This window comes from Sorex araneus, chromosome 1, assembly GCF_027595985.1.
Source record: "Sorex araneus isolate mSorAra2 chromosome 1, mSorAra2.pri, whole genome shotgun sequence".
Taxonomy (NCBI): domain Eukaryota; kingdom Metazoa; phylum Chordata; class Mammalia; order Eulipotyphla; family Soricidae; genus Sorex; species Sorex araneus.
Window position 1 is genome coordinate 338,917,134 of NC_073302.1, and position 23,762 is coordinate 338,940,895.

General features: G+C 42.7%; 1 protein-coding gene across 1 annotated transcript in view; it reads right to left on the reverse strand.

Moving 5' to 3' along the window:
- DDHD2 (DDHD domain containing 2) overlaps nucleotides 1-23,762 on the reverse strand; it is a 36,060-nt gene that overhangs the window by 3,743 nt on the left and 8,555 nt on the right. Inside the window, exons 5-16 of the mRNA XM_055133884.1 lie at nucleotides 22,023-22,143; nucleotides 17,795-17,884; nucleotides 15,812-15,947; nucleotides 9,963-10,171; nucleotides 9,416-9,483; nucleotides 8,450-8,572; nucleotides 6,286-6,381; nucleotides 4,523-4,648; nucleotides 3,958-4,113; nucleotides 3,631-3,733; nucleotides 3,340-3,510; nucleotides 1,927-2,083 (exon numbers count right to left, since the gene is read on the reverse strand). Coding sequence (XP_054989859.1) covers nucleotides 1,927-2,083; nucleotides 3,340-3,510; nucleotides 3,631-3,733; nucleotides 3,958-4,113; nucleotides 4,523-4,648; nucleotides 6,286-6,381; nucleotides 8,450-8,572; nucleotides 9,416-9,483; nucleotides 9,963-10,171; nucleotides 15,812-15,947; nucleotides 17,795-17,884; nucleotides 22,023-22,143 — 1,556 coding nt within the window. The remainder of the gene's footprint in view (nucleotides 1-1,926; nucleotides 2,084-3,339; nucleotides 3,511-3,630; nucleotides 3,734-3,957; nucleotides 4,114-4,522; nucleotides 4,649-6,285; nucleotides 6,382-8,449; nucleotides 8,573-9,415; nucleotides 9,484-9,962; nucleotides 10,172-15,811; nucleotides 15,948-17,794; nucleotides 17,885-22,022; nucleotides 22,144-23,762) is intronic.

The following is a 23,762-nucleotide window of genomic DNA, read 5'->3' on the forward strand; positions in this document are numbered from 1 at the left end:
GTTTGCCTTACATGCAGCCGACCTGCATTCAATTCCCAGCATCCCATATGGTTCCCTGAGCACCACCAGGAGTAATAACTGAGTGCAGAGCCAGGAGGAACCCCTGTGCAATGCCGGGTGTGACAAAAAAAAAAAAATCTCCAACTGAACTAGAAACTCTAAGTGAGAGTGAGGGGTAAGGGGGCCCAGGTCCCGACTCCCAGCACTGTGTGCTGCTCCCTCTCCACCCACCTATGTCACCTCACAACCATCCAGCCTGACCCCCTGGGCTCAGCAACCCCAGGACCACCTGAGCACTGCCTGGAAGACCACAAACTACTGGAATTTGAAGTGATGTCACAGCTGCAGCCATGTGCTAGGCAAGTGCCCTGTCCTCTATACTATTTCTTTGCCCCACAAGGAAAATTTTAATGACTTTGGGTTTAGCAAAATTTCTGGGGCTGGAGCAACAGTACAGCAGGTAGGGTGCTTGGCTTACATGTTGGTGACTAGCACCCCATTTGGTCCCCCAAGTCCCAAGGAATGATCCCTGGGCTTGGAGTCAGGAGTAAGGCCTAAATACAGACAGGTGTGAGCCTCCCAAACCAAAAAATAGCTTGGAGGCCATGTGCCCAGCAGTGCCCAGAAGGAACTCGAGGGGTTGCTCAGGGGACCAGGTGCTAAGTCTTGAAGCAGGCCACCTGAAGCATATGCTCATGTCTCTGAGCTACCTCTGGCTCTCAGAAGAAACTCCTGCAGCTTAGTAATGAAGATAACCCGTTCTGGGGCCAGAGAGAGAGAGCAGCTGAGAGACTTGTCCTGCAGTGGCTGCCCTAGTTCAACATCAGGCACCACATATGGTCCCTCAAGCACAGCCATGAGTCATCCTTAAACCTCCCCCCAAAAAAAAAACTAAAAGAAATAATTTTGTTTGGGGGCCACACCCAGAGGTACTCAGGGTTTCTCCTGGCTCTGTACCATGTATCACTCCTGGCAGTGCTCAGAGGACCATATGGGGTGCCAAGGATTCAACCCAGTCAGCTGCTTGCAAGGCAAAGCCTTACTCACTGTACTATTGCTCCAGCCCAGATGGCCCATTCTGTTATTGTTTATGTTTTGGGGCCACACGTGGCAATGCTCAGGGGTTACTTTTAGCTCTGCACTTAGGAATTACTCCTAACGGTGCTCAGAAAACCATATGTGATGTCTAGGATCATTATACCTTGAAAGACTAATCCTAATATAACCATGATACAGAGCAACTGTCAAATGAGAGTTTGACAGCTCATGAGAGGGGCTGGAGCGATAGCACAGCGGGTAGGGCGTTTGCCTTGCACGCGGCCGACCCAGGTTCGATTCCCAGCATCCCATATGGTCCTCCGAGCACCGCCAGGGGTAATTCCTGAGTGCAGAGCCAGGAGTGACCCCTGTGCATCATTGGGTGTGACTCAAAAAGCAAAAAAAAAAAAAAAAAATTCATTAGAATGGGAAAATGCCAAAGAAACAGGTTTATCACAAATTACCTAGTCATCCATTCCTAAGAATTTAAAAATATATCCACCCCCACCTTACCGCTCCCACCTCTCTTCTCTCTTCTGGAAGATGGAGCCTGGGTGGGGCACACTGTACTATATTTCTCTGCCCCCAATTTCTTTCTTAGTAAAATTCGTTATTTTTATGTTAAAGGTTGGGGAGATGCCAGTATTTGCAGTTATTCTAGTTAAATCGTGGGTTTACATCCTGTCCAAAGGACAGCCAAGGACACTTTGAGCATTCTGCTAACTGAAGTCACAGCGGGTGTCATTTAGCCCCATGAACTAAAATTATAAAATGGAATCACTGTAAGTATGTGAGTGCAACAAACCTATCCTTTTCCCACACTATCAAATACCTCTAACACCCAGAAACCAAGAAAGTCTCCCTAAAACAAAAATAAGGACCCTTTACCAGTAGCACAGGTGACTTTGCAGAGCGAATAAATACTCGTTGAAGCTCTCGATGGGCTTCTCCTGGAGCACGTAGTCGATTCGCTGGCCGCCGTTCAGCAGCCCGACGTTGATGGGCGGCTCTTCCTCCTTGGCGGCAGCCTCTTCTGCACCCTCCTCTGCAGGGGAGCCACAGCAAGGGTCACACTCTCCCACTCCTCAAAGTTGTCTCGTGACTTCTCAGACGTCCACACTCTACTCAGAAAGCTTCCATTCCCTGCCCCAACCCCCAGAAAGCTTCTCCTCTACTGGACTTATTTGGAGGTTGGAGAGACAGTAGAGCAGGGAGGGTGCTTGCCTTGCACGCTGTCGATCTCAGTTCAGGCCCTGGGACCCGTTTGGTCCTCTGGGCACCACCAGGACAAATCCTGAGTGCAGAGCCAGGAGCAAGCCCTGAGCTCTGCCAATGTGTGCCTCCTGCCAAAAAAGTCAGACTTTGTCCAAGCCCTTTTTTGTGTACCCTTGATTGCTAATTCATTTTCCTTCCATTCATAAACTGAAAGCAATCAGAGAATTCTAGTGTAGTTAAAAACTAAAGGTAGCAAATAAAATGTTATGAAATTAACTTAAGAGGGTATCCTAGCTAATTTGCTAGTTAGTACCCAGCCAGGAAACTGTAACTGACTCATACATAGCTATTCTATGTAAAAGGTACTTCAGAGAATAGGCTTTTAACATCACCATCGTAATTCCCATTTGCTAATGGGTTATGTTTCTGGGGTTTTTGGTGCTGGGGATCCAATCCAGGGCCTCATCCATACAAAGCATGCAAATTCTAACACTGAGTAACATCCTTTTTTGGTTGGCTTTGTTTAGGGGCCACACTCAGCAGTGCTTAGGAGAGCTTAGGGGATCGATCATGCAGTACTGGGAATCAAACCAGGGCCTCCGCATGCAAAGCATGTGCTCTCAGCCTCTGTGCTATCTCTCTCACCCTAGGGAACGTTTGAAAACCTTGTTACCAGATAATCAGATTCTTGTGCCATTTTTTTCCTCACAAATAATGTTTTTCCATAATTTGTGGCTATTAGATGACAGAAAAGGTCAACAAAGTTGAAGGTCCATTAGGATTCACAGTACTGGCCTATACAATAAAAAGGGAAAAGGAGAGCCAGAGAGCAATTACAGGAGGTAAGGCATTGCCATGCATCCTGCCAACCCTGATTCGAATCCCCAGCACCATAAGTGGCCCCCCACAAGGACCACCAGGAGTGAGCACAGAGCCAGGAACAGCCCCTGAGAACTGCAAAATATGGACAAACCCCATATCCCAAAAAAAGGAAAAGGAAGAAACCCCTGGGGGAGCGGAAACTACTGCACAGAGCGCCTCTCATCTGGCCAGAGGCAGGGAACCAACATGTGGCGCATCACTGACCATTAGGCTTCTCTGAACTTGATTCAGATTCTACTTCAGTTTCTTCTGCAGCTTCTGCGGCTGGTAAGGCGGGGTCTGGTGTTCTGGTGAAAGACTTCCAGGCCATACGCAGTGACCCTAGAAGGTTGTTCTTGAAGTCCATACTCATCCTGGACAAGCCCTCTCTCAGTTCTGGAATTAAAGGAATTATGAAGAGTTTAGGGCCTAATATTGCTGAACTAAGTGAATTAAATCTAGTTAGTTTGTACTAATCAGAAGATCTAGAATTATCAAGTCTATACTCAGACATACCTAAGTGCATTCGCTTTCTGCCTTTATGATGCGGGATCAGCATTGGCTCAAATTCCACTCCTGGGACCACCATTGGTTCAATCCTGTAGGCCACAGGATCAAACTACACAGGAAATACATGAGTTACAGTTAACTCTTCTGAAGAAGTGGAAATAGTCTAAGAAACTGAACATCAGGCTCATCACATAAAAAGTTTTCTGCTCTATCACTTCCAAGTCAATACTATTTTAAGTTGTCTTCTTACTATAGAATAGCATAGAAAAAAAACCAAACTAACGCAACAGATGTTATATTATGGTAAGCTGGTAAAAGTTATTCAATGCTTACAGGATGATAAATATTGAAGAAACCTTTGCATGTTGGAAATTTGTAGTTGGGATCAATTCTTTTTAATCCTCGAACAGTAAGGAACATCCCAATGGGAGATCCAAAGGCAAAGAATATTTCAGGTTTATATATGAGCCGCGGGTACTTTACAGACACCTGTGAGAAGGAAACAGAAGCATCTCTCACTAAAGCTCCTTTCCAGAGCCAGAGAGAATATGGGACTGGGGTGTATGTCTTGGATGAAGCGAGCCAGGTCTGACATGGAGAGGCACTAGCACGGGTCAGCAAGGCGGGCTGCACAGAAATGGCAGCAGCTCTGGAGCACCTGGCGGGGGGAAAACGCAAGGCTGGGAAAGGTGCGCAAAGGGCTGGAGAACCTGCTTTGCATGGGAAGACTCAGCTCAGTCCTCAGCACAACAGGGCCCCGAGCACTGAGGGGAGCAATCCCCGCACGGAGCTGACAGCAGCCCCCAGGCACCACTGGTGTGGCCCAAACAACAACATTTCCATTTTTCCCGCCATACCAATGGAAAATAAAGAACCTGAAAAAAATCAGTACTGTTACCTGTCCTATGCCAACGTCCAGATAGTTCTCTCCAGTATCATCAGCTCCACAGCAGCCCTCCGCGTCTCTGGGGGTGTCAGACAGATTCATCCCTGAAGCTGGGGGTGGGATCGCTCTATTAATACCCTAAAGAATAAAAAACAGTTTTGTGGACCTGCTATGAAATGAAAAGACCCAAAGGATATGAAGTTTTCAACTGGTTTAAAAGGACACTTGGAAAAGTTTTTAAATGACAGTCAATGCGCCATATAAGTTCATAACAGCCATGATCCAGATACTCAGATAAATCTGGAAGAGAAAAGCAATATGATGCAGAGATGCCTCCACACCCCAAAGTCACCATCTAGTTAAAATTTTAACTCCAGCTCTATGACTCTATTCAAAATTTTAGAATTTCTGGAGCATGCAGCCCCATACATCTCATACATTATGCAACTGATGTACCAAGAATATATTAGCGTACAAGGGACAACCTATAATAACATGTTAGTAATCTCTTATACAAAGGCTTACTGGCTCCAGGGTGAGATAACAACAATCTTCACACACTTTCCTCTAAGAAAATATTTTTGGATCATTTTTAGCAAATTGTTCATAACAACAATACAAAATAGTATGTGTGCTTGGGGCAGGTTTGGGTGGTGGTGGGAAAATTCAAAATAATGGTGGTGGGATGGTGTAATGATGTCGATTTTGGTATTGGAATATTGAATATAATAAATTATTGTGAACAACTCTAAAAAATATAAATAAATGACAGCCAATAATTATAGCTGATGGACACAAAAGTTGCTTTAAGATATGAATTGACATCCTTACAACAACCTAAAATGATGAAGGCTCTACAGTCATTTGGGCAGCAAACACTGAAACAGCACAATGTTAAGGACTGCTGAAGAGATTTAAAGCTTTTTTAAAAAGTTGTATATATGTCTCTATGAGTACAGAATATGATGCCTACTAAAGTAAGAACTGAGAAACCTTTTAAAATGCTAAAACAGGGCCAAAGAGATAGTACAATGAGTAAGGCACTTGCCTTGCACATAGCTCCTCTGGATTTGACCCCCAATATTCCACATGGTTCCCTGAGCCCACCAGGAGTAAGCCCTGAGCACAGTCAAGTTGGCCCCCCAAAAAACAAACAGAAAAGGGTTGAAAAGTGGCTGGAGAGACAATACAGCAGCAAGGCACTTATCTTGCACATGGCCAACCCAGTTTTGATGCCAGTACCATGGCCCACGAGCTCTGTCAGCAGTGATTCTGGACCTTAAAGCCAGGAATTAGTCCTCAAAACCCCTGGGTGTGGCTCAACAACAACAACAACAAAGAATACATAAAAGTTATTGCTAGTAGGATAATGGAAATATTCTGGAATCAAGAGCATGATCATAAAACTATGAATACAGTAAAAAACATCAAACAAAAAAAAAAGCAACACCCAGTCAGCCGTGTGCAAAGCAAGCATCCTACCCACTATATTATCTACATCTAGCCCCGAGGTGATAAGACTTCTATCACCTAGCACTAATGCTAAAACAACTAATAACAGTTTTAAGAGTATCACTGTCATCCCATTGTTCATCGATTTGCTCAAGGGAGCACCAGTAACGTCTCATTCGCCCCAATCCTGTTTTAAGGGTATCAATAAAAATATGCTTAATTGCTGAAGAGACCCAAGACCAATAAATAACACTTGGTTCACTAAACACAAAATACAATAATATAAAGAACTGTTTATACCAACAATCTATATTAGTACGTACCACTGAGCTTTTTCTGGTCCTAAAATAGTTTAGTATCTTCTTTCTTGGTCCTAAAGGTATTCCCATTTCCTGTAGATCCTTTTCTGAACATAAGGCCTAGGCATAGAAAACAAACCATATTGTTCTTATTTATCTTGGTATGTGAACCACACCCAGTGATGCTCAGGGCTTACTCCTGGCTCTGACCTCAGGGGTTACTCCTGGCAGTGCTCAGGGAGCCAGGGTGGTGCCAGAGATCAGCAGGGTACAAGGCAAGTGCCCTACCTGCTGTAATATATCTCTGGCTCCTGTTCCTATTTCCAGGCAAAATAAAATCAAATAATGTTCCTCAAAAAAAAGAAAGAAAAATCCTGCCCTGTTCTCTGAAAAAAAATAAGGTCTATACAATCTGTTATTCTTTGATTTCTATTACTAAAGCTTCCTCATGATGGGGGCCGGAGTGATAGCACAGCGGGTAGGGCGTTTGCCTTGCACGCGGCCGACCCGGGTTCGATCCCCGGCATCCCATATGGTCCCCCAAGCACTGCCAGGAGTAATTCCTGAGTGCAAAGCCAGGAGTGACCCCTGCGCATCGCTGGGTGTGACCCAAAAAGCAAAAAAAAAAAAAAAAAAAAGCTTCCTCATGATACAACATCCTTAATAATTTTAAAAAAAGAGTACAGTCCAAAAAAAAGAAAAAAGAGTACAGTCCAAAGAATAGAAAATATCAATACCAAAGTATTGGTATATAAATAAGGGCTATGGCATATCTAACTTCATGACAATAAAACACTGATTACTATGTTCACATAGATGTCACAATCCTAGGAACTTCCAATTTGTCACTCATGGACAAGCAGTAAGAACATATAGCAATAGAACAAAACACAGAACAGACAAGTAAGACCCCAGCTTAAGTGCACCTGATTAGGAAAGCCCAGCTTCACCTGCCCATAATAAATTCGTTCAACTTGTTATCATTCTTCTATCACTGGGTACTTTCTTCTTACTTAGAACTTAATTGTCTGGTTATATAATGTGCATCACTTCCAGTAACAATAAATATCACGATGTAGGAAACATAAACCATTCTAACATCAGTACTTAATACAGTATGCCCAATCATAGGAAATACCTACCAACACCTATTAATGTATCCTGAATCTGAAAACAAATAACAGGTCAGAGAGATGACTCCCTGGCCTGGAGTATATATTCTGCAAGCATTATCTCTGGCACCACATGGTCCTGAGCACTGCCAGCAACAGCCCCCAAGTACCAAGCCAGAAAGTGACCCTAACAACTACCAAATGTGGTTCCAAAACAAAACAAGAGTGGGAAAAAAAATGCAAATATCAACAGTTGCACTCTTGAAAGGTTAAGAGAAATAAAAGTTGTATAATTAGTGGTCATTTGCTGTTTTCTAAGCAGTACTTTTTTCTTTTTTTGAGTATGTACTCTAGCACTGTATGTACATCAATACCGGCACAAAGCATAAATCACTTTATATGTGATTTTTTTTCTGTATTCATTTTTCAGGCCACACTGGCAACGCACTCAGGAATTACTCTAGGAGTCAGAGAGATAGTATTCCTGAGTGCAAGCCAGGAGTGACCCCTGAGCATCACCCAGTGTAGCCCAAACACTTAAAAGCAAGTGGGGGGGAAAGGAATTACTCCTATCTAGCAATGCTCGAGGGATCAAATGAGATGCTGAGGACTGAAACCAAGATGGCCAAGTGCAAGGCAAGGGCCCAATCTGCTGTACTATCTCTTTAGCCCTTTATTTTATATGCCTTGAAAAACAATTCTATGAACATTAGTAATAATTTGTGACTAAAATGCTTCCTATACTAGAGATAGCACAGGGGTTAAGCCACATGACTCACATGCTGATGACCCCAATTTTATCCCTAGCATCACACGGTCCCCAGAGCCCTGCTGGATGTGGCCTCTGAGCAGACTATTTCTCAGGCCCACAGCAGCCTCTGGGTCTCCTGAGGACCTCTAGGGAGGCAAAAAAAAAACAACCTTTGACTGAATAGGCTGAGAAGTTATTAAAAATAAGTAATAAATGTGACTAATCTAAAACCCACCTTTGAATAACTGTAAATCATGGTGCTTTAATAAAAATTTTTAATTAAAAAAATCAATAAAATGGTACTATTAAAGAATTTTTTTTTTACCAGAGCTTCCTTATCTACTTTCTCCTTTTCAAAGACACTATAAAATTCAGAGAGCTGAAGTTTCTTCAAATCTTCCTCTAGGGTCAGTGTGTCTCCATGATCCGTTATGACATCCGGAGAATCCTAAAAATCAAGTTGCAAAGCTCACATACTCTAAGTAGAGGAATATTTATATTTTTCTCAATGTAATTTCGTAATAAAGAAATGTACTATGTAAAGGCTTCTACAAGATGTATCTTAACTTTAAACAAGCTTTAAATAAAGTTAAGAAGCAAACCTTAAGATTTTTAACTTCAGTTGAAACTTTCTTAAAGTAATAAAGTATTTTTCACTTTTCATTACAATTTACAAAACATTTTCTGAGTTCTCCGTAGGAGAACAGTATTTAGGGCATAAAATAAGACAAAGCTCCTATCCTAGAAGAACTCATGGCCCAACACAATAAATATAATGCATTTTTTTAAGGAAAAAAAAATGTACATGTACACATACACACATACATCCATATATATACATATATATGCCAAGTACTAAATTAAATTAGCACTATAGATAACTGTTTATAAGATTCTGTTTACTAGAAGATGCTTAAGTATCAAGTCATCTCACTGCTTTCAATTTATATAAATTATCAGTTGCATACAATCAACTTTATTTATTTAAATCAACTTTATTTATCATATGCAAATTCCACTCCAGCTCAATGGTTTTATAATAAGATTTTACTATCAGTAGTATAAACTTATAATATTTGGTATCTAGTTATTTTTAAATGTGGCAAAAATCTGTAGAAGCATAGTTACTTCTGTCATCCATAAATAACAGAAAAAAATAAGAAGTTTATTAAAATACATATGAATTTAATGTGAAGGCTTGAGACTAAAATAAAGCAACATTTAAGTTTTAACATCTAAAAATCCTTACTAATACATACTATAAGAGAACCTAGATGAATATCTAAATTACCTTTTCACTGTCAATATTCTCCAAAGAATCTTTCTGGTTTGTTAGAATATCAAATAATATAAGCGAACCTACAAGTAAAATAGAAGAAAAAAAATGACAATTTCTAAGCATTAGCACTACAGAGCTATCTTTCATATAAAAATGTAATGTTGGGGCTGGAGTGATAGCACAGCGGGTGGGGCGGTTGCCTTGCACGCGGCCAACCTGGGTTCGATTCCCAGCATCCCATATGGTCCCCTGAGCACCGCCAGGAGTAATTCCTGAGTGCAGAGCCAGGATTAACCCCTGTGCATTGCTAGGTGTGACCCAAAAAGCAAAACAAAAACAAAAAAATAAAATAAAAATGTAATGTCAGTTACCCAATGTAGCAAAATTCACAAAGCAAGCAGTCTTTTATTTCAATGTATCACCCCCTAGCCCCTCCCAAATTTACCACATTCAGTTTTAAACCTAAAACTGGATTTGATACTGATAAAACATACTGTGCTTTTAAAATAGTGTCCATAAGATGTGAGAGTCCTCCCTGGTCAGAAAGAATTCATGTTACCTAAACTATGACCAGCAATGGATACACCCCCTTTGAAATCAGGGTTCCTCTGCAGAAAAAGCGTATATATTCGGTTCATTTCCGAAGCCACCGTGTTCACAATGGTCTGACAGTAGGTGGGGCTGTTGTAGAAGAAGACGTCCAGAATGGTGTCATTCGTGAAGTGCCTCAGGCGGTTAATGCTGGGCAGGGTGATCCGCTGCAGGTCTCTGAAACACAGTAGAAGATACTCAGCAGAAAATTCAGTACCATCCCTGACCGCCTCCAGTCCCAGCTTCTTACACAGTGGCTTCAAGGTAGTGGAACAGGGCAATGGTAACAGGTTTCCAGACATATAATAAGCAAAAATTAACTCAGAACCAAACATGTAAGGAATCTGACACCCTGATACATTTCTCAGGTGAAAGGGACTGACAGCTGAAATAAGAAGCCCTGCTTTAAGTCACTACCAGCTAAGTCTTCTTCTAGCTTAGACAGAGAACCTGAAGATATAAGTGATAACTGTAACTTTGTAGGAACTGGAATGGCAGAAAAACATGTTTAATGAAGCCACAGGAATGTGATCGGTAAAATTCTGTGTGAAAAAACCAAACTACCCAGTAATCAAGAGATTGAGACTTGAATGGCATATCGACTAATTGCCATGTATAGATCTGACTTGGAATTCAATTTTAAAATGTGTGATCATCAAAAATCAGATCAAAATGGATTAAAGACCTCAACATCAGACTACAATCCATAAGGTACATCGAAGACAAGGTTAGCAAAACCTTTCACGATATTGAAGCTAAAGGTATCTTCAAAGATGACACGGAACTAAGCAATCTAGTAGAAACAGAGATAAACAAATGGGACTACATTAAACTAAAAGCTTCTGCACCGCAAAAGACACAGTGACCAGAATACAAAGGCAATCTACAGAATGGGAAAGGATATTCACCCAATACCCATCCAATAAAGGGTTGATATCAAGGGTATATAAAGCACTGGTTGAACTCTACAAGAAGAAAACATCCAACCCCATCAGAAAATGGGCAAAGAAATGAACAGAAACTTTTCCAAGGAAGAGATACGAATGGCCAAAAGGCACATGAAAAAATGCTCTGCATCACTAATCATCAGGGAGATGCAGCTCAAAACAACCATGAGATACCACCTCACACCACAGAGACTAGCACACATCCAAAAGAACAAAAGCAACCGCTGTTGGAGAGGATGTGGGGAGAAAGGGACCCTTCTACACTGCTGGTGGGAATGCCGACTGGTCCAGCCCCTTTGGAAAACAATATGGACAATTCTCAAAAAATTAGAAATTGAGCTTCCATTTGATCCAGCAATACCACTTCTGGGAATAGATCCTGGAGAAACAAAAAAGTATAGTCGAAATGACATCTGCACTTATATGTTCATCGCAGCACTGTTTACAATATAGCCAGAATCTGGAAAAAAACTGAGTGCCCGAGAACAGATGACTGGTTAATGAAACTTTGGTACATCTACACAATGGAATACTATGCAGCTGTTAGAAAGGATGAAGTCATGAACTTTGCATGTAAGTGGATCAACATGGAAAGTATCATGCTAAGTGAAATGAGCCAGAAAGAGAGGGAGAGACATAGAAAGACTGCACTCATCTGTGAAATATAAAACAACAGAATAGGAGACTAATACCCAAGAATAGTAGTATATAATACCAGGAGGTTGGCTCCATAGCTTGGAAGCTGGCCTCACACGTTGGGGGAAAGTCATCCCAGATAGAGAAGGGAACACCAAGTGAAATGTGATTGGAGATCCATCGTGGGAAGGGAGATGCATGCTGAAAGTAGACTAGAGACTGAACAGGATGACCACTCAATACCCCTATTGCAAACCACAACACCCAAAAGGAGAGAGAGATATCAAATTGGAATGCCCCACCACAGAGGCAGGGTGGTGGGGGGGATGGGATTGGGGGGTGGGAGGGATACTGGGTTCATTGGTGGTGGAGAATGGACACTGGTGGAGGAATGGGCTCTCAAACATTGCATGAGGGAAAAACAAGCACGAAAATGTGTGAATCTGTAACTGTACCCTCACTGTGACTCACTAATTAAAAAATAAATGAATTTTGGGGGCTGGAGCAATAGCACAGAGGGTAGGGCGTTTGCCTTGCACGCGGCCAACCCGGGTTCAATTCCCAGCATCCCATATGGTCCCCCGAGCACAGCCAGTAGTAATTCCTGAGTGCATGAATCAGGAGTAACCCTTGTGCATTGCCGGGTGTGACCCAAAAATAAAAAAAAAAAAAATTTTTAAAAGAATATAAATAAATAAATAAATAAATTTAAATAATAAAAAACAAAAAAGTGTGTGATCATGAACTGGTATTTGTATGCAAATATAAAATGGCATGTATATGTGTATAAATATGTTGTTTATATACATGCACACATGATATTAGTTGGAAATTAGAATACTTGAGTATATATTTGCTGATGTAAGAAGAATTTAGGAGGCCAGAGCGGTAGCCCCGTGGGCTGAACCATGCTCTGCACATAGGACGCACAGGTTCAATCCTCCAAGCACTGCAGGGAGGGACCCCTAAGTACAGAAGTCACTCCCAGAGGTGCAGGGAGACCATACATTCAGCCATTTGAGCTGGCCAAGGCTATGAGTGCCATTTCCACTGCCAGAACACCAACAGTTTTCCTGCTTGGGACCCACCCAAACACAACTAAACGGTGTGACCCCAAGAGGTGTCACCGTCAGTTAAGTATGTGAACACCAAAACCAAGAGTGTGAAATAAGTTATTACAACAGTAGCAACAATGAAAGAAGGGAAGGGTGGGGAATATATCAACACACACGGGCGAGATGGGCAGTAGACACAGGGATGAAGATGAAGTGGGCAGAACTGGCTGTGTTCAGGCTCGTTGAGGCTGGGTAATCATAATCACTATGTTAAATTTTATTACACACACTGCTTTTATATATATATATATATATATATATATATATATATATATATATAATTCTCTAAAACGAAATCTCAGAAAATATACAGAAAGGCTTTTGCTCAAGTTTTCAACATTAAGGTTTTTTGATCACAACTGATAGCACCATCTTTCAATGCAAAATTTCAGTTGACACGGGTTCAATCGCTGGTGTCCCGTGTGGTCCCCTGAACCCCAACAAGAGTAATTCCTGAGTGCAGAACCAGGAGTCACCCCTAAGTGTCGCAGAGTATGGCCACCACCACCCCCCAAAAAGAAGATGATATGCTGGTATAATCTATATGAACTTCTAGTTAAAGCTTCCTCAAAATTCCCAGAAATATTCCTCGAAGATTCAACTGCTTCTGTCGTTCAGTGAGGGCACTGAGTCACTTCCTGGCATCACCTCACGTCTAGAAGCACGAGCGCCACACCAGGGCAGCAGTGTCACGGCAGAGCACAGGCCCCAGGAACATAAGCAAAGCATAGGGCACCAAGAACTGAAAGACAATGGAAAGTCACTTTTACTTTTTTCCCCTTTTTTGTTTTGCTTTGGTTTGGGGCCCAGCGATGCTTAGGGCTTACTCCCAGCTCTTCCCTCAGGATGGCTTCTGGCAGTGGTTGGGGACCATATGCAGTGCCAGGGACCAAACCCAGGTTGGTTATGTGCAAAGCAAGTACCCTAGCTACTGTACTATCTCCTCCTAAAAGCAGCATGGAAATAATGCTGATAACTTCCTTGATCTTCCAGAGACGCATTCCAGTTCTGTCCTAGACCTTTACTTTTATTTTTATTTATTTATTTATTTGTCCTAGACCTTTATTATGAACACATTTCTTTCTGGAGAGCCCTCAGTTCAAAATTAATCTTTTCTGATATTAACATAAAATTTACATTTGACATTTCATAAAATTTCTTGTAATTTAGAAAGTCATCACTTTAAGGTCATTGTGTTAATTATCTGTCAGGTCATAATTGTAACATTTGGAAATTTATTTTCCCACTAAATCCGGGCAAATATTATTTAAATATAGTCATGAAAGGAATAACCATCTTCTTTGTACATCCTGAGGTATGGTTAGCTTTTGACATCTTAAATTTTTTTGCTTTATGGGTCACACCTGGCGATGCACAGAGGTTACTCCTGACTCTGCACTCAGGAATTACTCCTGGCGGTGCTCAGGGGACCATATGGGATGCTGGGAATCAAACCTGGGTCGGTCACGTGCAAGGCAAAGCCCTACCCGCTGTGCTATTGCTCCAGCCCCGCTTTTGACACCTTAAGATAAAAATGTTCATATTATAAAGCTGGAGCAATAGTACAGCAAGTAGGGCGTTTGCCTTGCACAAGGCCGACCTGGGTTCAATCCCCGGCATCCCATATGGTCCCCAAAGCAACAGCAGGAGTAACTTCTGTGTGCAGAGCCTAGAGTAACCCCTGAGCATCGCTGGGTATGACCCAAAAAGAAAAAAAAAATGCTTACACTATAAACAAAAATCACTGTTTGCACCACTGGGTATGCACAAAGACACAAAGAATTCAATATCTGGGGCTGGAGCGATAGCACAGCGGGTAAGGCACTTGCCTTGCACACGGCCGACCTGGATTCGATTCCCAGCATCCCATATGACCCCTGAGCACTGCCAGGAGTAATTCCTGAGTGCAGAGCCAGGAGTAATCCCTGAGTATGACTGGGTGTGACTCAAAAAGCAAAAAAAAAAAAAAAAATTCAATGTCTGCCTCTGTATGCTTAAAAAAAAAAGCTGTTGTAATAAATATTAACCACTGTCACTGTCACTGTCAACCCAATGCTCACCTATTTGCTCAAGCGGGCAACAGTAACGTCTCCATTGTGAGACTCGTTACTGTTTTTGGCATATTGAATATGCCACGGGTAGCTTGCCAGGCTCTGCCATGTGGGCGAGATACTCTCGGTAGCTTGCCGCGCTCTCCGAGAGGGGAGGAGGAATCAAACCCGGGTCGGCTGCATGCAAGGCAGACGCCCTACCCGCTGGGCTATCACTCCAGCCCAACAAATATTAATGATTAAGTAAAATATAATGGAAGTCACAATTAGCTCTTAATCTGGCTATTTAAACCAAGAGATTTGATAGCATTTAATAATACATAATTAAGACGAAAAACAGGGGCTGGAGTGATAGCCCAGCGGGTAGGGCGTTTGCCTTGCACGCGGCCAACCCAGGTTCAAATCCCAGCATCCCATATGGTCCCCTGAGCACTGCCAGGGGTGATTCCTGAGTGCATGAGCCAGGAGTGACCCCTGTGCATTGCTGGGTGTGACCCAAAAAGCAAAAAAAAAAAAAAAAAGAAGAAAAACAGAAGTACAAAACTCGGGCCAGAGAATAAGGTGATTGCTTTTCACAAAGCTGACACGGGTCTGAGCCCGCAGCAGAGAGCCCTGGAAGCACTGCCCAGAGTGATCCCTCAGAAATCCTAAACACAGCTGGGTGTGGCCAAGAAACAGAACACACAGTGCAAAATGTTTGAGGCTGAATAGACTTTAAATATATAATCATCTACAGCAGAAGTGCCACAAACATAATCAGGAAGCATACTATGATTCAGGAGGTAGGGTATATTCCGAGGGCTGGAGGATCTGCCTGGAATGGGTGAAGCTCAGCCCTTCCCCTGCACAGCTGGATGAGCCCCGGCAGCCCCAGCATCACCCTCCCAACCAGCACCACATCACCAAGCTAACCACAGAACCATCAAGCTCAGCCCAAGGCCAAGTATCTCTAGGAGGGACCATCCCAGCCACCACCATAAACCCTCGGCACTGCTGAAGGGGCAGAGCCCCTACCACTACTATCTCGCACAGAAAAAAAAAAGAAAAGAAAAAAAAAGTATTACTCACACATCCACTCCAGTAGAATGTAAAGGACTATGCCAGTTGACTGGAAGAAATTCTACCCTCCCGATCTGCTGATTTTCCTGAGCTTTCTTAAAATGTGTCTGCAGCAGGTTCAAAGAAACACTGCGAAAGTCATTAACTGGAAAAGAAAATTAACTTATGCATCAACAATGAAAAATAAGATCAGAGAATTAGGATGAAATGAGCAGTATAATTACACTGTCTATAATTATGTTTGACTCAAATACAGCAGAAGGATATTCGGGAAAAATTACCTACAGGAAATTTTTCTACAGGAAAACATATCTCTCTGAAATAGAAGATGCTTTTACCATACAAAATATTTTATCAAAGAAAAAGTTAAATTAAAAATTTCTACTATTCCAGGAACTGTTTCAATTTAAAAAAAAAAAAAATCTCATCAGTATGTCAATAGGCCTCAAAATCAGATTCTTATCCTAACATTCTGGTTCTTACAAACAAGCAATGTTCAGTACTCCAGCTTTTTAAAAACATCCTTGAAATTTATATTTAATCAATCTTAACCTTATAGCTTATGCTTAATTGGCTAACACCCTCCAATCAGGACAGAAGCACTCTGACTTCTATCAAGTTAGCAGTCTGTCAGAAGACAACCCGAGCCCCTGAGACGGTGACCTCGGCTGCGTCAGGCCTGGGAACTGTCTGTGGAAGCGTGGCCACCAAGTGCACGGAGTGCCTTTCCCGGCCCTCTGGGAAGGCCCCCGGTCCTGCCGCTCAAGGCTGGCACCTTGATATATTATGGTGGTAACAAGTTAACTAGTAAGTGATTGTATGTGGTTGCTGATAAAGGAGAAACGTACTATGTGATTCACTGTAACAGGATAACTGCCTTGTTATCAGTAGGAAATTGCTTTTTTAATCATGCAAAGTATATAACCACTGATGGTTTGGAATAAGGACAGTGCATGCTGGACGTGTAGTCACCTGTCCCTTCCTGAGCACAATGCATCATCCCAGGCTTCGTGTCCTTCGAGATGCATCAGAGGCTGCTACCTTCCCAAATCAAGTTATACTAATAACCTGTATCGGAGGTTTTTGTAATTCATACTATGATTAGCTTTTTTAATATTCTAATTGATATGCCCAGATATATTTAGGAATATTTAGGAAATATATTAGGAAATATACTTAGGTATATTTCAATTAGAATATAAAAAAATTACACAATGAGTTACAATATGAATTATAAAAAAATAGTTGAAGTTTGTTATTCAATTAAATGGTATATTTTCTTTTTTTTTTTTTTTTGGTTTTTGGGTCACACCCAGCGATGCACAGGGGTTACTCCTGGCTCATGCACTCAGGAATTACTACTGGCCGTGCTCAGGGGACCATATGGGATGCTAGGATTCGAACCCGGGTCGGCCGCGTGCAAGGCAAACGCCCTACCCGCTGTGCTATTGCTCCAGCCACTATTTTCATTTTTTTAAGTGAAGCAAAGTACTTGTTCTTGACAAAACTTGCTTAGAAAGATGTGAGAGGAGAGAAAGTGGGGACATGTGTTCAAGAGAGAACACAGCCTTCTCCAGAGTGGAACAAGCAAGCTAGGAAACAGGGAACACAGACTTGAGGGAGGCCTACACTACATCATCTTTAAATGTGCAATGGTAAAAAATAGGGTCATCACATTTAAAAGCAATTTTTAAGGATTAAGAGCTTATTCACTCAAGAGTTGCTAAAAAAAAAAAAAGGAGGGGGGCTGGAGCAGTAGCACATCGGGTAGGGCATTTGCCTTGCACGTGGCCGACCCGGGTTCAATTCCCAGCATCCCATATGGTCCCCTGAGTAACCCCTGTGAGTTGCCAGGTGTGACCCAAAAAGCAAAAAAAAAAAAAAGAGTTGCTAAAAAATAAACTACTAGCCTAAGAAATGTACTGTTCCACTCGGTCTAAGTGGGGACAAGCTGACTCCAGTGTTCTACATGCATGCACTCTGCACACCTACCACACTGAACGATGCTTCTGAAGCGGAGATCACAAGCAGGTCCGATGCCGTGGACCACAAAGACCAAGTGATCTATCTGGAGAGGCTCCCCTGGAACAGAATCAGAAGAAAATTATTCCAGACAGCAAATCACGTGTTCTAAAATCACACATTCACAACAAATAAGTGACAAAGATGCACAAGTTAATATGAGCAAGTAATTTAAAGGATATATAACTGTCCTATACTTAATTACTTAATAAAATTACAATGGTTTCAAAAAATAAAATAAATGACAATGGTTTCTCTTAAAATAAGCACAAAATCTTTTTTAATTGTAAAAAGGGGTGGGGTGGGGCAATAGTACAGTGGGGAGTGCGTTTGCACATGGCCAACCCCAGTTCGATTCCCGGCACCCCTTATGTCCGCCAGGGTCACAAGGAGTAATTCCTGAGCACAGAACCAGGAGTAACCCCTGAGCATCTCTGGATATGGCCCAAAAACAAACAAAAAAAGGGGTTAAGGCACTTGCCTTGCATGTGGCCCACCCTGTTCAGATCCCCAGTAATACACATGGTCCCCTGGGCACCACCAAGTGCAGCCCCACCCCCTGCCAAAAAAATAAAACACACTCAAAAAGATTGTTAAAAAAAAATCTTATTATTAGGCTCATGAGATAGTACAGCAGGTAAGGCACTGCCTTACACACCACCGACCTGGGTTCAATCCCCAGCAGCCCATATCGTCTCCTGCACACTGCTAGGAATGATTCCTGAGTGCAGAGCCAGGAGTAACCCCTGTGCATCGGCCCCAAAACAAAACAAAATTTTATTGTTAACTGAAACCTTATGGAGAATTAGTATAGAAATTCTCCTATGTCCGGCTTTAATGCTAACATATATCACACTTAGTTTATTAACCTCTCTTTTATGTGTGTATAAATCATACATTTTCCCAAATTATCTGGGAATTCTAAATTATCAGATTGCATGTATCTATTATTATCCTGCATACAACCACAGTGCAGTTATCAAATTCAAGCAATTTAACAGTAACAGGATTTGGAAGTGTGGGTGTGAGGGGTCACATCTGAGGTTACTCCTGGCAGTGCTTGGGGACCACATTCCTGGGATGCTCAGGATCAAACCAAGGCCAGCTGCATGCAAGGCAGAGGTCCCATCTGCTGTACTGTCACTCCAGTTCCAGTAATAGATTTTTTAATATTATTATGTTGTTGTTTGGTAGAGGGTGGCAGGGGACCCATGGCGTATAGTGTCGGGATCAAACCTGAAGCCCATGGAACACATACAATGCAGTCCTTGAGCTATCACCCCAGTCCTCTACTATACTGGGGGTAGGATGCTGTTAAGCCACACCAACAGTGATCAGACCATCGTACAGCAAATAAACTGAACCCAGGCCTCACACATGCATGGCAAGTGCTCAGCTGCATCCCTAGCCCCTACAATGTCTAGTATGTAACTAAAGCCTGAAATTTTAAAGTTACCTTTTCAAATTACCAACTCTAACATTCTAGTCAAGAGACAAGCCATTTCCTGGGGCTGGAGCGATAGCACAGTGGGTAGGGCATTTGCCTTGCACCTGGCCGACCCAGGTTCGATTCCCAGCATCCCATATGGTCCCCTGAGCACTGCCAGGAGTAATTCCTGAGTGCATGAGCCAGGAATAACCCCCCTGTGCATCACCAGGTGTGACCCAAAAAGAAAAAAAAAAAAAGAGACAAGCCATTTCCTATGTAAGATAAAAGGAATCTGGGGGACTAAAAAGACAGCACTGCGGGTAGGATGCTGGCCTTGCATCAACCAGCTTGGGTCTGACCCTGGGCACCCCAGATCATCCCTCATGCCCATCAGGAGTGATACCCTGGGCACCCCAGATCATCCCTCATGCCCATCAGGAGTGATTCCTGAGCATCACCAGGTACGGACCAAAAAAAAAAGTAAAAAAATGTAAAGAGGAATTTTATAATCTAGTTAAGTATATTATAAAACCAATAATAAATGGCCCTACTTAGACCTCAATAGATAACTACCAAAATTCTACTGAAAAAATAGTTCTTATTTCAAAAGCTTCAAGGAGTTAAGAGGAATAAATTTCTAATCAAGCAGAGGGAATCACATTTCTTAGAATTAGGACTAAATCAGTTTATCAGTCCTAATGACTTCCAGGTTTCTATTGCCAATTTCACCCAACCTCCTATATATATTGTCACTGTCACTGTCATCCCGTTGCTCATCGATTTGTTCGAGCAGGCACCAGTAACGTCTCTCATGGAGAGACTTATTGTTACTGTTTTTGGCATAGCACAGCGGTTGGGCATTCGCCTTTCACTCCTACCCGAGTTTGATTCCTCTGCCCCTCTCAAAGAGCCCAGCAAGCTACCAAGAGTATCGAGCCCGCTCGGCAGAGCCTGGCAAGCTACCCGTGCATATTGGAGATGCCTATATATATTAAGCAACTTTTTTTTTTCTTTTTGGGTCACACCCGGTGATGCACAGGGGTTACTCCTGGCTGTACACTCAGGAATTATTCCTGGTGGTGCTCAGGGGACCATATGGGATGCTGGGAATCAAACCCGGGTTGGCCGCGTGCAAGGCAAACGCCCTACTCACTGTGCTATTGCTCCAGCCCCTGTATTAAGCAACTTTGTAAGAGGCTATCATAAGATTCTTACTTGATGTGACCACTTCTGGAGAAGGGGGGGTGGGCCAGGCCCTGGGCTCTCCAGGCTGCTCCTGGAACTGTGCTCAGAGGTGCTCCCTGGCAGTACTCAAGGGCCAATGACATACAAGGAGGGGCTGGAGCGATAGCATAGCGGGTAGGGCATTTGCCTTGCACAGGACTGACCTGGGTTAGACTTCCAGCATCCCATATGGTCCCCTGAGCACCGCCAGGAGTAATTCCTGAGTGCATGAGCCAGGAGTAATCCCTGTGCATCCCGGGTGTGACCCAAAAAGCAAAATAAACAAACAAAAACAAAAACAAAACCCAAAATAACAATGTGATACAAGGAACTGAACCAGGTTCACAGAAGCAAGGCAAATGCCCTAGGCCTTGAACTACCTTTCTGGCCCATGATATTAATTTTTTGTTTGTTTTGGATTTGGGGCCATGCCTGGTGATGCTCAGGAATTACTCCTGGCTCTGCACTCAGGAATTACTCCTGGCAGTGTTCAGGGGACTATATGGGATGCCAACATCCCCTGCATTATTGCTCTGGCCCCCATGACATTAAACTTAGACTAAAGCCATATGATGTAACATCTTTTTTTTTTTTTTCGGCTTTTTGGGTCACACCTGGCAATGCACAGGGGTTACTCCTGGCTTTGCACTCAGGAATTACTCCTGGTGATGCTCAGGGGACATGGGATGCTGGGAATCGAACCCAGGCCGGCTATGTGCAGGCAAACGCACTACCCGCCATACTATTGCCCCAGCTCCATGACACATTTCTTTTTCTTTTTTTTAAATTTTTTTCTTTTTTTTTTCTTTTTGGGTCACATGTGGCAATGCACAGGGGTTACTCCTGGCTCTGCACTCAGGAATCACCCCTGGCGGTGCTCAGGGGGCCATATGGAATGCTGGGAATAGAACCCGGGTCAGCCACATGCAAGGCAAATGCCCTACCCGCTGTGCTATCGCTCCAGCCCCTCTTTTTTTTTTTAATTTTTTAAAAAAAAGTATTTGTAATGAATCACCGTGAGATACAGTTACAGACTTACAACACCTTCATGCTTACGTTTCAGTCCTACAGTGATCAAATACCCAACCCTCCACCAGTGCCCATTCTCCAACACCAATGTTCCCAGCATCCCTCTCCCCAACACACACCCCGCCCTACCCCACCCCCAGCCTCTGTGGCAGGCGGATTCCCTTTTACTCTCTCTCTCCTTCAGGGTGTTGTGGTCTGCAATGCAGTTTAGGGTATTGTGGTCTGCAATGCTGGTGTTAAATGGCCATCATGATCAGTCTGTAGTCTACTTTCAGCACACATCTCCCATCCCGAGTGGGTCCTCCAAGCATCCTTTACTTGGTGTTCCCTTCTGTATCTTTTCCCCTAGCATGTGAGGCCGGCTTCCAAGCCATGGAGAAATCCTCTTGGTACTTATCTCTACGATCCTTGGTTGTTAGCCCATGACACAATTCTAAGCCTGTGGAAAACCCAAATTCACAGGTAGAGATCACCATTTAAGTCATGAGTCAGAAAATGAAAAATAAAAATGATTACCACAATGAATGTCCACAGAGATGTTTTCAACCCCTCTCTTCACTGTTCTTGGTCGCCCCTGCTCAGTGGGTGTCGAGCCCCATTCATCAGAGCTTGCAACTGGCTGGTAATGCACCATAAGCTTAAATTAAAAAATGAAAAAAAATCAGAACAATAAAAACTTTCTACTTTAGAGCCATCTCTACTTATTCATTTAAGAAGGTAAGAACATGCCTTTCAAAACATAGTCAAATCTCAACTGGAGTTCTGATAGGCATCTCCAAAACTTGCAACTGAAAACCCTGAAAATAGAGTACAACAAAAAACATACATTTTACGTATGTTACAACTTAATTAAACTAGATGGAGATTGAGAATACAAGAGACATCCGGTCGTACTTTATAAAAAATCATTTTTATTGAGATACTGGGATTTACAATATTGTTACTCAAACTTTTCATGTTTGCATCACTCTAACACTACAGTAGAGAGCTCATTTCCTCTACCACGGTTCCAAGGAACCTTCCACATTCCACCCCCAAGGTGCTATAAATTCAGTTCCACAAACAAAACAGTCAAAACGTTTTGGTTCATTTGTTGGTCCCTTACTATGTTTCTTTTTATTTCATATTTGGGATAGATCTCTTCTTTTAATTGTGGAGGTAGGAACAGCTACACATAGAGGTGAACAGAGCGAAAGTCCTAGAATTCACATAATTATATCATAACTGATAAAATAACTTTTTTTCAAAAACTATTTTTAATAGTATATAAATTTAAAAAGTACTACAAATAATTCTGTGCTAATGTATTTTAATATTTACATGAAGTAAATAAATTCTACAAATGTAAAATTTAGTAAGAGAAAATAGAGTAAAAAAAATTTAAGGGGAGCATCTGAATAGGCCTATAGAAGTATGAAAGTCTGTTTCATCCTAAGAATGGGGATATTGGCATTATGTTAGAAAATATTATGACAGGTGCTGGTGAAATGTCTGTATTAGTAAAGGTCGTAATAAAAATCTCCACAGATGGGGCTGGAGCGATAGCACAGCGGGTAGGGCGTTTGCCTTGCACGCGGCCGACCCGGGTTCGAATCCCAGCATCCCATATGGTCCCCTGAGCACGGCCAGGGGTGATTCCTGAGTGCAGAGCCAGGAGTAACCCGTGTGCATCGCCAGGTGTGACCCAAAAAGCAAAAAAATAAAATCTCCACAGATGAGGTGGAGTGACAGCGGGCAAGGCGCTGGCCTTGCAATGGTGTAGTGAGGTTCACGCTCCAGCACCACACAACTCCCCCAGTCCTGATCAAGCCAATTTAACTAAGAAATGCAAAACCCCTTGTACATGGGAGGGAAGTCCAAATAATTTCAGCGACTTCTTCATCTCAGGGGCAATATCTTCCGTAAGAAAATTCTGTCTCGGAGGCAGAGTGTCACCAGCAGGTCAACCTGTACTTGCGGGGCAAGTACGTCAGCAGCCTGATGGTACCTTCAGGCTTCCCGACACCCCAAAATTGCCACTGTGCCTTTGGGCAGCCCCAACAACTTGGGACCAAGTTTACCAAGAAATTTAATGGCAAGGGCGCCATTAAATCAGGTATGTGGGAACCATGCCCACAAACCACCTCCAGCTCAGCTATACAAGCTCATTTATTGGCCTTATTTCAGAGACCCATAGATAAATCTCGAAAGAGATCCAAAGCCACAGTTAATCTCGAACCCGTGCATGACTGAAAAGACTGGGGTAAATTGGAGGGG